This window comes from Mirounga leonina, unplaced genomic scaffold (genome assembly GCF_011800145.1).
Source record: "Mirounga leonina isolate KUSES-001 unplaced genomic scaffold, KU_Mleo_1.0 Mir_129, whole genome shotgun sequence".
NCBI lineage: Eukaryota > Metazoa > Chordata > Mammalia > Carnivora > Phocidae > Mirounga > Mirounga leonina.
The window spans coordinates 75,812,021-75,826,394 of record NW_023270323.1 but is presented as its reverse complement, the minus strand read 5'-3'; the positions used below and the strand labels follow the sequence as shown (position 1 = coordinate 75,826,394).

General features: G+C 49.0%; 1 protein-coding gene across 2 annotated transcripts in view; it reads right to left on the bottom strand.

Annotated features, from left to right (window-relative positions):
• Nucleotides 1–14,242, bottom strand: part of STK32B (serine/threonine kinase 32B) — a 380,744-nt gene extending 366,502 nt beyond the window's left edge. For both annotated transcript variants that reach the window (XM_035005327.1, XM_035005328.1), the window contains exon 1: nt 14,126–14,242. In XM_035005327.1, the coding sequence (XP_034861218.1) occupies nt 14,126–14,177 (52 nt within the window). In that variant the 5' untranslated portion in view covers nt 14,178–14,242. The remainder of the gene's footprint in view (nt 1–14,125) is intronic.
• Nucleotides 14,243–14,374: the final 132 nt, after the last annotated feature.

Here is a 14,374-nt window from a genome sequence, read left to right as displayed (position 1 = left end):
CAACCTGAGCACACAGAGCTCTTGCTCAGAAGGGCCCTGCACTTGGCTTAACACCCAGGGGTTGCTTTTATCCCTGAAATGTTGCTCCCTAAGGGATTACAATGACGCATGTGCATGAGCAGAAACATTGGCTATGTGGCCAATGTGTGTGGCCCCCATTCATCTGTAATGCTCCACAAGCACAGAATTCTGGTAGAACCACAATGTGTGCAGGCTCAGCAAGACCCAGGTAGATGAGTTTTGTCTACACCTGAGTAATGAAGGGCAGTGACATTCTAAGGAGTATGAGGGACCAAGGAACCCTATGACACCCTCCTCCCCGAGTTATGTGTGAGCTAATCCCTGACGCTGAATTTAAGACACAGAAGGGACAAAGATGGGACAACCAAAGCTCCTTTTTCCTCTGTCTCCTTACTCATTAGTAAGCTGAAGGTAGAGAGCATTGGCACAACATTCACATATCAAGGAGAGAAATTAAAACAGTTGAGTTCATTTTGCATAGCATTTCCTCTGTTCTGGTAAGAACAAAATACGTATGCATGCATGTGCTTTGAAATACGAATTGTGTGCCAATGTTTCTGCTCATGCACATGCACGAGTTAACTGCTCTTGTATTTGCATTTAAAACGGGCATTGCACAATATTCTTTCCGTGATAATTTAAAATTTTAAATACTGTTTGCCTAGAATGCTATTAAATAGCAAATTAGAAAAAAAAACACCACGACCAACCGAGAGAGATGGAGACCATGGAAGAAAGGAAAAAGCTTCATAATTTTGTAGCTTTAATGGCAGTTTTGTGGTTCTTGCACAAAGGAACCCATTTTTCTTTCATGCTGAGTCCCACAAATTAGGTAGCCAGCCCTGCCAACTAAGAAGTCAAATTCCTCCGTGTTACTGACCTGCGCATACTGTGTCCCCCCCAAATTCATATACTGGAACCCTGACCCTCAATGGGGTGTTATTTGGAGGTGGGGCCTTTGGGAGGTAATCAGGGGGAGATGAGGTCATGAACGTGGGGCCCCTACGATGGGATCACTGCCCTCAGAAGAAGAAGAGACAAGACCTCCCTCCCTCTCCACCAGGTGAAGATATACCGAGAAAACAGCTGTTTGCAAACCCAAAGTGAACTCTCATCAACACCTTGATCTTGGACTTGCCACCTCCAGGAGTGTGGGAAATAAAATGTCTGTTGTTTAAGCCCCCAGTGTGGGGTATTTGCTGTAAGGCCCTAACTGAGACACATAGCGTGACATTCTAGGATCTTGAACGTCTGGTGCTAGCCTTAGTCTCCAGCCCCATCTCTAAGGCTGCCCCCCCCATCATACCCGCTCCCTATTAACTCTGGGGTACTGAACACCTCCCAGTTCTCTCTGCCCACCTTGCCTCTATACATGTGGCCCCCTCTGCCCAGAAGGGTCTTTTCCTGCACCATCTTCCCAGTTTCCTTCCCCCCACATGACCTCCCCTTGGCTGTTACCTGTCCCTCCTTCAGAACAGGTATCAGAAGTTGCCTTTTCTGGAAACACTTCCCAGACCTAATTTGGGGCCTCATCTGAAATGACACATTGAAGTTACTATATAATGGTAAAACTAGGTGTATTTGTTTCCCAGGGCCACCATGACAAAGCACCACAGACAGGAGGGCTCAAAACAACTGAAATTTATCCCCTCACAGTTCTGGAGGCTGCAGGTCTAAGACTGAGGTGCCAGCAGGGTTGGTTTCTTCTGCGTCTTCTGCTCCTTGCCTCTCTCCTAGTTTCCAGGGAATTGCCTGCAATTTTCGGTGTTCCTTGGCTTGTAGGTGCATTACCAAACGTCCCAATCTCTGTCTTCATGTTCACATGGCATTCTCATGTGTCTGCCTTTGTGCTCCAATTTCCCCTTTTTTTTTTTTTTTTTAAAGATTTTATTTATTTATTTGACAGAGAAAGACACAGCGAGAGAGGGAACACAAACGGGGAGTGGGAGAGGGAGAAGCAGGCTCCCCGCTGAGCAGGGGGCCCGATGCGGGACTCGATCCAGGGACTCCAGGATCACGACCTGAGCTGAAGGCAGTTGCTTAACCAACTGAGCCACCCAGGCACTCCCAATTTCCCCTTTTTATAAGAATACCAGTTCTACTGGGTGAGGGCCCATGCTAGTGGCCTCATCTTAACTTCATTGCATCTCTGTCTCCAAATAAGCTCACATTCTAAGGTATTGGGAGTTAGGCTTCACCTAACTTATTTTGGGGGACTCAATTCAATCCACAACATGTGGCATCCAGAAATCTTTTTCTTCTTTCCTCTCAAATGCCTAAGAGGATGGACATTTTCTAAAAGACAGGGGCCCAATATCTAATCCTCCCTAAAACCCCACTCCAGCCTCCAGGGCCTCCATGGGATTTAGCAAACACAAGACTCGAAAGGTGGCTTGATCCACGTCAATGACACGGACCACCAGCGAAAGGACACCTGCTCCCTGGTCACTGTTTCACATGACTTGGCCAGAGTCAGGCTTCTAAACACACGCCTTGCCCTTCCTGACAGATGTAATAAGGTCTCGGGCAAGGAAGCTTTGAGGGCAGAGTCTGTTGGAATGGGCTGTTTCCTGGAGAATGGAAATGGGAAAGACCCTCCTGACAGCAGGGCCTGGCAGTCGCCTGGGAGGAAGTCGGAACACCTCCTTTTTCGGGCTCAGGAAACAGCGGCTCTCACCCAACATCCCTCTGCTCACATGACATACCTTACACAGCCGGGTGCTGACATCACCTCACTCCGTTCCCAAGGCAACGATACTCTTGTAGCCCCATTCTCAAGAGGAAGAAACTAAGGCTTAGGGAGGTAAAGTCGCTGGCCCACAGTTACACAGACAATACACAGAAAAATCAGGATCTCACCCTGTGGAACCCCCAGACCTCTGCTTGCAACCTCTATGCACTGACCTCCCTCAGTCACAAAATGTGACCTTATTTAGTGAACTTTACACAGCACTCACTTCATTATGTGCCAGACTATGTAGTAAGCATGTCACATAGAGTGACTCACTCCTCAAAACAGTTTATGAAGTAAAGCCCATTTCCTGTCCATTCTACAGAGGAGAAAACCAGCAATCAGGAAGGAAAAGACACTTACTGGAGGTCACTCCACGAGCAGGTGGCAGGGCCAGCCCGAGCTCTCGGCAGTCTGACCCCAGGTCTGTGCTCTTAAACGCTACCCTAGTTAAGGGGCCTCCCTGCTGGAAGACTCCATGATGAAGCCGGCCTGGGGGCCTGGTGGATCCCAGAGATGCACAAGCCCAGAGGCCCACACCCCATCTCTAAGTGGAACTGACTGGAAGAGCATCAGGCTGCGCTCTAGCGTATGTCCTCGGGGGCCTGCTGTTACCTTCCCAGCACCTGAGCCGGGCAGGCCCTGCATCCACACAACCACCGTCTACCCCACCGACAGTTCATCCACTACAGATCCATCCAAAAAACATTCACTGAGCAAGTCACAAGCGAGGGTCTACAGAAGGCGCACAGAGCCACCCTGAACATCACTGTTGTGCATCTACCTACTTTACTTTATCTTGCTTCCTATTTAAGAAGTCTTAATCCATTTCCAACTGCAGCTAGAAACATGAAGTTCCTCGGCAGAAGGTTCTGTTAAAATAAAACCAGTCAAGATAGAAAACAGTATTAAATAAATAACAATAGGGGTATATAGAGCTGTGGTAAAAAATAATAATAATAATAATTCCCCAGGTGGGATACCAGTGATGGAGCTGGGGAGAGACTGGTAGGAGGGAAAGAACTTTCCAGTTATCCAGAAAGAAGTGGGACCAGCGCCCCAAGGTTATCACCTATGACACTGAGTGAACCCCCAATAACAATACCTCTCACACAGCGTCATTCTTCAGACACCAGGAGGGACCCTGTTACCCTTCGTAAGTTGCACAGTGATTTTTCTCTGTATTTTCTGAAAATTGCTCAAGGACAAGCAGCTACGAGGACAGATACTTTGTAAAGCAGTGGGACCCGGATGAAACACTGCAAGAGCCACGGGCCCTGTGCTCGGGGAGACTCCGGGCTCACGGGGGACACAGACACTAATGAAGTACTCATGTGAATAAATGTAGAACTAGCACTGTGATAAATGCAATGAAGAAGCGTGCGGTAATGTGGGGGTGGGGGTCTTGACCCAGCCTGGGAATCAGAGAAGGGACCCAGGGGAAGGATGAGTGGGAGATGACCAAGCCGAGCCCGGTGGGGTGGGGGAGCATTTCAGGCAGAGGCGACGACACGTGGTAAGGCCCTGGGGCAGGAGTGACATGAAACGTCCCAGAAACCGAAAGGATGCCCCGCGGTCCAAGAGCATAAACAGGAGCACTGAGTATGAGCAGAAGGAAGGTCGACAACTGCACGGAACAGTAACGCAGTAACAGTGAGCTGGGGTTTGGGCTAAGAACTTGAAGCACGAGGAGTGATTTAACTCATGCGGTGAGGGAGAAGGGTGGGATGAGATGTGCGAGGTGGACAGGTTCGAGCCGCCACAGGGCCTCGGGGACCATATCACAGTCTGAATCTGTAGCCCGAGAGCAGTGGAAGCCACTCCCGAGTGCTGAGCACAGGACTACCGTCACTGCCGTGACTTCAGTCATGAGTCTGGGGGGGAGGCTGCACGTGGGGGCGATGCTTGAGTGGAGGCGGCAGTGGGTGGGGCTGGAAAGATGGGGCACATTTGGGAGACACTTGGGAGGTAAAATCAACACAGCCAAGTGCCTAACTGGACTCGCGGGGGAAGGCAGATGGAAATGCTGAGAAAAACCCTGAGGTATTTTGGCCTTTGCAACGGGATCGATGACGGTACTACATGCACTAAGCTGGGAGACTCTGGAAGCACGTGAGTTTGACTGAGGTCATTTTGGGCTTTCGGTTTTTGTTTGTTTGTTTATAGATTTTATTTTATTTATTTGAGAGAGAGAGAGAGAGAGGAGGAGCAGACGGGGAGGGTGGGAGGCAAGCAGACTCCCAGCTGAGCACGCAGCCCGACGTGGGGCTCCATCTCAAGACCCTGAGATCATCACCTGAGCTGAAATCAAGAGTCCCCCGCTTAACCAACCGAGCCACCCAGGTGCCCCCGGTTATTTTGAATTTGAGGTAATCTTTTGAGCATCCAAGGGGAATTACATACAGAAACACAGATTTGGAGGCCAGAAGAGAAATACGAATGAAGGAAATAACTTACTGAGTCACTGCTAAAAGAAACAAACAAACAGGGTTCTAGGGGATGGGGGAGGCGGGGAGGGGGACGGGTTAGCCCGGTGATGGGTATTAAGGAGGGCACGTACTGCATGGAGCACTGGACGTTATACGCAAACAATGGATCGTGGATCACCACATCAAAAACTAAGGATGTATTGTATGGTGACTAACATAACATAATAAAATTAAAAAAGATAAAAAATAAAAGAAAGAAACAGGCACCAGTTATTAACGTAGTGTCCCTCAGCTCCAAAGCCACTGCTTTGTGACGATGGGGCAGGACTCCGCAGGCATTTCTGCGTTGCCAGCCGGCTTCCCGCTAGGCACTGCCAACAGAGGGCGCAAGAGAGGCACTGCCAGACCCGCGTGGGAAGGGACTTCCCTTCTTCCACCTGGTTGTCCACCTGTCAGCCAGCAGGTGGGCAGGGGGCCCGGCAGCCCTCCCCTCAGTGGCCCTCCTGGATGAGCTGCACCCTCCGGAAAGTTCCTCTGCCCACCCCCACCCCAGTAGGCTGCCTGTTCCTCTAGCCACCAGGCCCTCTCCAAAGAGATCTGAAATGCAGCCTGACCCTCAGCCCTGCCAGGAGGAGCCGTTCTGGGGGAGCTGCTACTTCTGTACTCCTAGAGTCTTCTCCGACTCCTTTTCACAGTTAGCCTTTTTACTAGACGAATTCTTTGTATGACATGTTCCCTTTCTGAAAACCGGTGTGGCTTCAGTCTCCTGACTGCACCCGGACTGAGGCGGGGTGACTGGGCATGCGGGGGTGACAAGATCAGCGGGGAGACAGGACAGAGGGCTGAGCAAGAGGCCCAGGGGCTCAGTCTCGAGGAACTCCAAGATTTACCGCAAGGGAGAGGAAGCCCCATTGTTTTCGGTGCAGGAATATTCCTCTGGGGTGTCGGGACCCTCGCCGCTCTTTCTAGAACAGTTTCTCCATCTCCATCTGCAATTGCTCTGAGCCCAGATTTCAGACAACTGAGTACTGCTAAGAATATTTTGTTCCTTCCAAGTCTCTCAGGAAAATGCCTAAGCTCAGTGCTAGCTTATGCTGTTTGATCCTCCTAAAATACTGATCCTTCTTCTCTTAAGGCATTTAAACCCTTCCCTCAAGACTCAACATAAATCCTGTTTCCATCTTAACACCCTCTTCACTCCAGCTCATATTGTGGGAAAGCCATCGTCCCTTCTCTCTACCCTTCTGCTGCCCCATAAAACAGGAATTTTGTATTAACCAGAAAGCAACGGGAACTATCTCCGCCTTCTCTCTCAGCGGGAAGAGAAGTGATATCCCGCATCGCGATATGCAAGAGTCTGATATCCATTCATCTTTACAGGTTGACATTTGGGGAAATTTCTCAGGAGGTCTCTGTGCATTATAACTGGGATCCACCAAGCTGAGTATAGATCCCACTCCACAGACTCCAGTCTGCCCAAGCAAGTCCCAAGGGCGAAATTGGGGGACAGCAATCGAAAGGTCATTCTGGACTCAAATCCAAGGCACCTTCTCCAAACAAACTTTAGTGGTAGTAAGTGTGAACGTTCCACGTTTGTTTCTCAAAAGCCTGGGAACTGGGAGGAATGCAAGAAATCGACCCCACTAAGCGATTAATTTCGCCTTTCATTCAACCAATAGCTGCTGTGTGTGCCTTCCCTGGCCCTGTTCCAGGCCTTGCAGACACAAAGATGAACAAGAAATGCTTGCTGCTCTTCCAGAGGTCTCAGTCTAGTGCAGAAGATGGACATGCGGTCAAACAACTGAGATGAGCCAAAGTGTTCCAAACCACGTCTCAGAGAACACGGTAAAGCAGGGACTGGTGTGGAAGTTTGTTTGTTTCACTTGCCCTCCTTCTCTTGATACCCCAGTACTCCTCGGGAAAATCCTGCCCAGACTTTCTTAGTCCACATTCCTCAAGTGATGCCAACTCCACCCCCAGGATCAGAGGGTGGGCATGAGACCCAGCCTGACCACGGAGAGCCTCATTTCTCCCCAGTCACAGTGATCGGTTCAAGAATGCTCAAGACTTAACCACAACTCATCAGAATGAACCCTGGGATTCTTTTTCTGCAGCAACTATGAAAAAAGAGGCTCCTTTTCCACCCTCAGAGCTACAAGGCTCTGAGCCTCGAGGTCATAGGGGCCCCATGATGCGAGAGCGGGCCTCAAGCCACACGGAGGACAGCAGAGAATCCAAGGAGGCAGATGCCTGATGACATTGCTGAGAACCTGGTTCCACCAGGAGATGCACACCTTCATTCATTCATTCATTCATTCATTCATTCATTTGTCCCTCAAAAGTGTATGGGCATCTGCTGTGCCCAGGTGTTCTTTTAGGCCTTGGGTATAAGCAGTGAATAAATCCCATCACATCCCTACCTTAACGTAGCTTGTGACCACATGGGGGAAGACAGACTATAAGGGAATAAGTAAAATAAATGGTATGAGAGATGATGATAATTGCTATGAAGCAAAGGAAGGCCAGGAAGGTGGGCTGGGAGTGCCATAGTAAGTAGGGTGGTCAGTGAAGGCCTCACAAGGAAGATGGCATTTGCGTGAAGACAAGCAGAGGTGAGGGAGAGGGTCCTGGGAGAGAAGCCCTGCAGGCATGGGGAGCAGGTACTGGGCTACAGTGTGAGAGCGTCCGTGGTGTCTGAGGGGCAGGAGGGAGGCAGGCGGGCTGGAGAAAGGAAGGAGATGGGGTCAAAGAGGCCGGGCTTGATGGGCATCTATAAGGACTTCTGCTTTTACTTGTTGCTAGGGCAGAAGGAGAGGGGGTTGAGCAGGGACTGACATGCCCCACGCCCATTTCTGCAGGATCACTTCGGTGTTGCATTGAGGTGATGCTGGGGAGAGGAGAGCAAAAGCAAGGAGACCAGTTAGGGAGGCTACTGTAATAATCTAAGCCAGAGGTGTGACCATGGCTTGGACCAGGTGGTAGTGATGCAGGTGGTGAAAAGTGGCCAGAGCCAATTAATTCCCTTCAAAAGACCTCATGTTGGTTAACTGAAGGAGGCTCACCTGCCACACCACCTTACACCTCATCTCAGATGCCATCCACATGAAATGCACCATCGTTTTATGTACCACTAAAAGGGAAATGCTGCCAATGAATCTACGATGTGATTCTTTCTAGTCCCTTGAAAAAGCTCTTTTAGACCCATTATATATCATGCTCGTGTGAACAGCTATGACCACATGCAAATAATAAAACTACATCACAAATACCACACTGGCCGAACTGCATCCCCCAGTTCAGAGATATCAAACATGGAAAAATGTGTGCCTTAGAATCAATGAAATACAATAGTTTGTATACACATGTCTGACTTTATAGAGATGATTGACACATGCTTTAAGCTTATATAATTCATATCTATTTTCTATGAGTGTTGAAAGGTAGAGATGGATCTCACCATTCATTTCTACTAAACAATCTCATACTGATTTATGGCTATTTTCTTAACCTCCCCCACCCCCCACCCCCCACCTTGTAGAAGACAAAACACATTTTCAAATGAGGTCTAGATCTAAAAACCTAAGGTTTCATCCTAGACTCCTGCATGAAATACGCACATGCCTGATACAGCTATGAACACCGAGCCCCTAAATCCACATCCCTTACATGGCATCTGTCCAGCCTCCACCTCTGTAGAGACTCTCATTATAAGAGCAAAGTTTTCAAAAGACTGTCTCCAGATGAAGCATGACTGCAACTTAGGGGGTGATTCTTTTCTTTTGTTTTTTTTAAAGATTTTATTTACTTAGGGGGTGATTCTTTAATTGCCTTGGGTGTCTGACTATTTCCAAAGGAAAACAACATTTGTTGCAGATTTGGTTAGACCAAGAAGATGTTTTCATGTTCTGAGCTACATGTCAAGTTACCTGGACCAATAATTATATAGAAATAACACTTAGGGCGCCTGGGTAGCTCAGTCATTAAGCGTCTGCCTTCGGCTCAGGTCATGATCCCGGGGTCCTGGGATCGAGCCCCGCATTGGGCTCCCTGCTCTGTGGGGAGCCTGCTTCTCCCTCCCCCACTCCCCCTGCTTATGTTCCCTCTCTCGCTGTGTCTCTCTCTGTCAAATAAATAAATAAAATCTTTAAAAAAAAAAAAAAAAAGAACACTTAAATGACCCTTTAATATATGACATTCTAAAATGAGAATACCCAGAGCTGGTTATGAGGTTCTTAAATCAATACCCCCAAATGTGTGGATGCCAGCCACAAATGTATAGAACATTGATTTAAAAAAAATCCTTTGGAAACATAATTTACAACATGTTTCTGGAGTTCTAAAAAATATTCAATTCCTTGGATCCAATAATCTCTCCCCTTGTGCTTTATTTTAAGATATTTATTTATTTATTTATTTGAGAGAGAGAGAGAGAGCACACACACACGCATGCGCGCGCACACACACACAAACACACAAGAGAGGGAGAGGGAGAATCTTAAGCAGGCTCTATGCCCAGCAGGGAGCTCGACGCCCAGCTCGATCTCACAACCCTGAGATCTTGACCTGAGCTGAAATCAAGAGTCGGACACTTAACTTGACCGTGCCACCAAGGTGCCCCAGGAATTCCTTTAAAAGAAGGGGAAAAAATGCACAAAATTTTCAAGCAACTTATTTATAAAGATGGAATCATGAAAATAGCCTAAATGTCTAACAGTAAGAAAATATTTAAGTAAATTATAAGAGTCCCATTTGTTGAAATATTACAGCCCACTCAACTATTGATTTGAAAACACTGTTGCAACCTAAGCCACTTTAAATACAATGCTAAGAGAAAAAGCAGAAGCCGTTGTATCTGCGGCAGGTGGACGCTTATATGAAAATGTCTAGATGTGGATAAGCACTGCGTGGGGGGTAAAACAACTTAAATGCAATTTTGACATGAAGTTGGAATGGGAGAGAATTTTTTTTTCATTCCTAGAGGTTGTATTATGATGTGACTGCCCAACAAATGCTTTATTTATTTTTTTAATTTTTTTAAAATTTTTTATTGTTATGTTAATCCCCATACATTACATCATTAGTTTTTGATGTAGTGTTCCATGATTCATTGTTTGTGTATAACATCCAGTGCTCCATGCAGAACGTGCCCTCCTCAATACGCATCACCAGGCTAACCCATCCTCCCACCCCCCTCCCCTCTAGAACCCTCAGTTTGTTTTTCAGAGTCCATCGTCTCTCATGGTTCGTCTCCCCCTCTGATTTCCCCCCCTTCATTCTTCCCCTCCTGCTACATTCTTCTTTTTTTTTTTCTTTCTTAACATATATTGCATTATTTGTTTCAGGGGTACAGATCTGAGATTCAACAGTCTTGCCCAACAAATGCTTTAAGAAGATGGCCTGTGAGATGATTATTGTAAACGAGCAGGTGCCAGGGTGTATTGTTACTAGCTTCTGTGCAAAGAGCCCCGAAGAGCCCCGTGGGGTGGCGTGGCGGAGCCTGACCTGAGTGCTGGGCTCATGTGCACGGCCGAACGCATCTGTGAGAGTTACATTTCCCCTAGGCCTCCAGAGGCAGCACAGGGAACACTGTTAGGTGCCCACCTCTGGAGTTCAACAGACCTGGGTGTGAGTCCCAGCTCATCCACACACAGGCTACAGACTTTTCCTGGGGTCCCCGATTCAGTTACCTCTCTAGTACAATGCAGATTCTGAGACCTCCCCAGGCCAAGTTGTGATGATTCCCAATTAGGCATGAAAAGCAGCCCGTGCACTGTGTCAGGAAGTTAGTTGTTAATATTACCTGAATGCAAGTTAAACTTTTGCCATCTTAATGAAAGTGGGCATGATACAGTTACGCAATGCAAACTCTCAGCTAGGGTTTAGTATTAAATTACTTACAAACCAGACTTGTTTTTGCCCAGGCAGGTGTTTGCATCTTCAACCGCCCAACAACTCTGGTTTGGGAGAGCATGTGCGTTCACTGGACCGTGTCACTCCCCTGCTTAGAATTCTTCAGGGACTCTGGATGCCTATATGATCAAGTCCAAACACATGACCACTTGGCCCTTTAAGGCTGGTCCAGCACTTGGGGTTCACCTCCATACCTTCCAGCCTCACACTTCACACTGCCGGAGTACTAATCACCCCCAACAATGTCTCCAATGAGCACTGCTTACTCTTTACCATCTGCCTTTGCACATTCTGTTCCTTCCTTCTAATACACGCTTCCCCTTCTCTACCCACCCCTCCTTACTGGTAACGTCTGCCATTTGCACAAGACTCAACACCAAAAGGAAATCTTCTTTGCCCCTCCTCCCTGCCCCAGGGTTAGGGACCCTCCTCTAGGTTACCATAGTTCTCTGAGCTCCCTGCATTGTCCTGGGTATTTATTTGCTCCAGGAGCTCCCTGAGAGTTAGGATATTTGCCTTCATCTTCTCCATATTCTTGGTGCCTAGCACAGGGATGGGTACAAAAAAAGATGATCAGTCAATGCCTACAGAATAAATGAATCAATTGGTGGCAAATAACAGTGCTTTACTTGCACAGGAAAATATATGAGAGATACGCTGGCAAAATCAAACAAGTTAATGTTTCACTGGGCTGGAAGCTGGCAAAATGAGGCAAGTCCTAACCTTGTACTTCAAGAGCCCTGAAACAGGCAGTTAACCTTGGGCCCAATCTGCTTTTGGAATGAGGAACAACAACAGGACAATCAAAAGTTGGCTATACCACATACAACTATTTTGCCAATCAATATTTTAAAGAATGTTTTCTGGGATAAAGGAGAGAGAGACAGTTGTCAATATAAGGGAGGCAAATTTCCCCTGCAAATAAAAGAAAGAAAAATGCTAAGAAAATTGCCTAAAGTACGACCTTTGATCTAGGCTAGAACCATGAACCCCTATAATTTTTGGAGGTGATATGTAAGTTTGTGCTTTCTTCTATGAAGGGGGTCCATGGTTTTCACGAAAGGCTCCCGTTATGGGCTCATTGGTTGTCCCCTCCAAACTTCCTGTGGAAGTCCTAACCTCCAATCTGACTACATTTGGAGATAGGGCCTTTATGGAGATAGATGTTAAGTGAGGTCATAAGGCTGGGGCCTTAATCTGATAGGACTGGTATTCATGTAAGAAGAGGAAGAGACACCGGACAGCTCTCTCCAGCACCTCAAGCATAGAGGAAACCAGGAAGAGAGCTCTCACCAGAAACCAGCCCTGACAGTACGTGAGCTCCGACGTCTGGCCTCTCAAACAGTGAGAAAACAAATCTCTGTTGTTTAAGCATCAGTGGTACTGTGTTATGACAGCCTGAGCTGACTCATACAGATCCCTTCACCAAGACAGATAGGAGAGTTTCGACTTGTTGCAAATAGAAGGGTTCTGATGCAAGTCATGCTCTCCACCTGTCACTAAGTATTTGTGTTCTCATAGGGTCTGAATAGCCCTGAATGTAATCATGAAGGACAAAAGTGCTCCGAAGGGGACCAGTCTATCCCAGAGTCGCCCCAAGTAGGCTGTCCCACAGCAGAGCACACCTGCAAACAGCGATTGACTTCCATGGAGAAGTTCAGGGTTAGCGTGAACTTGGCCAGGGACAAGTTCAGCTGCACGTGTCCAGACTCTTCATGGGACACCCAGGGGCCTCCACCACCTCCCTGCCTACCTCTCATCCATCCATGCCTGGCTCTCCACCTGCCTGTGCCCCAGACTAAAGAACGAGGAAGGCCTCCGGTCTCCTTGGGTGCCCAGGTGCCTTCACTGGCCCCACTCACCACCCTTATCAACATGGATGGTCATGGATTATTCGTTGTCACTAGACTAGGAACTCCTTTCGGAAAGCACCAAATCAGGCTGACCCACTTAAGTTATGTTAACTATCTTCACGTAGCCTTTGGAGAGGGGCTGTCTGGGCCAGCATGTGACTACCACCCACAGCCTTGGCCATTCTAGAAACCATGATCTGTGCCCACAAGCCTTTGCCTGGGTGGCGATAAGCACTGCCTCCAGAGGCCAACTGGCCAACCCCCAAGCCAGCTCTGCTCCTTAGGAGCTGTGACTAGGCCACATCCCTTCCTTCAATTGCCAAATGGAACAACAGAAGTACCTACCTGGTTGCTTGAGGACCGAGAGAACACATATAAAGCCCTAGAACAGTGCCTGGCACATAGTATGTGCTCAGTACATCCTAGCTCTTGTGTGGGGGCACGGTGAAGACCAGAGAAACCAAAGCATTAAGAAACCAAGCTTTTAAAGGCAGAGTTAACAGACAACCAACAATACCGTACTGATTATAAGACACTTTTCACATGCATTACCAGTGGTTAAGCTTCAAACAATCCCGTATTCTAGGGTAGTAGGTGGTATCATAATTCTCAACTCACAGGTGAAGAAACAAAGGTTTCAGAGAGGTTAAGCAAGTTGCCCAGGACACACAGCGCTGGAAATGGCGTTTTGCCAGTTCAAATACCGAGCTCTCCGGACCTGAGCCGCAAGGAAGACCAGCCCTAGGGTTTAGATGAGGCTGGACAAGCTACACCACCCCTCCGCCAGGGAGGCTGCCACCAGCGGGACGCCTTCCTTGGAGTCACGGAGCTTAACCACGAAAAGTTTCCCTAGGCCGTCCTGGGCGAAGCAGGAGAGCAGCGTGGAACCTGCCGGTGCACGAGACCAGACGCGTCGTGGACGGACACACACACACACACACACACAGGCCGCCTCCCTGAGCCTCCGGCTCTGAAGGAGACCGGGGCTTGGGGAGCTGGAGCCGAGCAGCACCCGGACTTGCGGCCGGGGCAGCTCCTCCTTCCGCTCCCCAAGGGAAGGCTGGGCTGCAGCCCTGTCCGAGTCGGCGCGCCGGCCCGGAGGGGCAGCGCGGCACAGGGGGAACTCGGCACAAGCCGCGCGCCGCGCAGGGGGCAGGAGGGGCGCGCCCCTCGCCTCTTACCTTCCTCATTCTCGTCGAACACGGGGGGCTTGTGGGAGTGGTTCCCGCCCATATTCCGCCGTGGCGCCTGCCGCTGCTACATGCCCGGCCGCGGCGAGCGGGGAGCGCGGAGCCGGACGCGGGAGCCGGACGCGGGACGCGCGGCGAGCGCCCAGCCCAGGCTGCAGCCGCGCGCCAGCCGGAGGGGGCCGAGCGCCGCGCAGGGGCGGGACCGCGCCCGCCGCGCCCCCTCGTCCCGCCGCCCCCCGC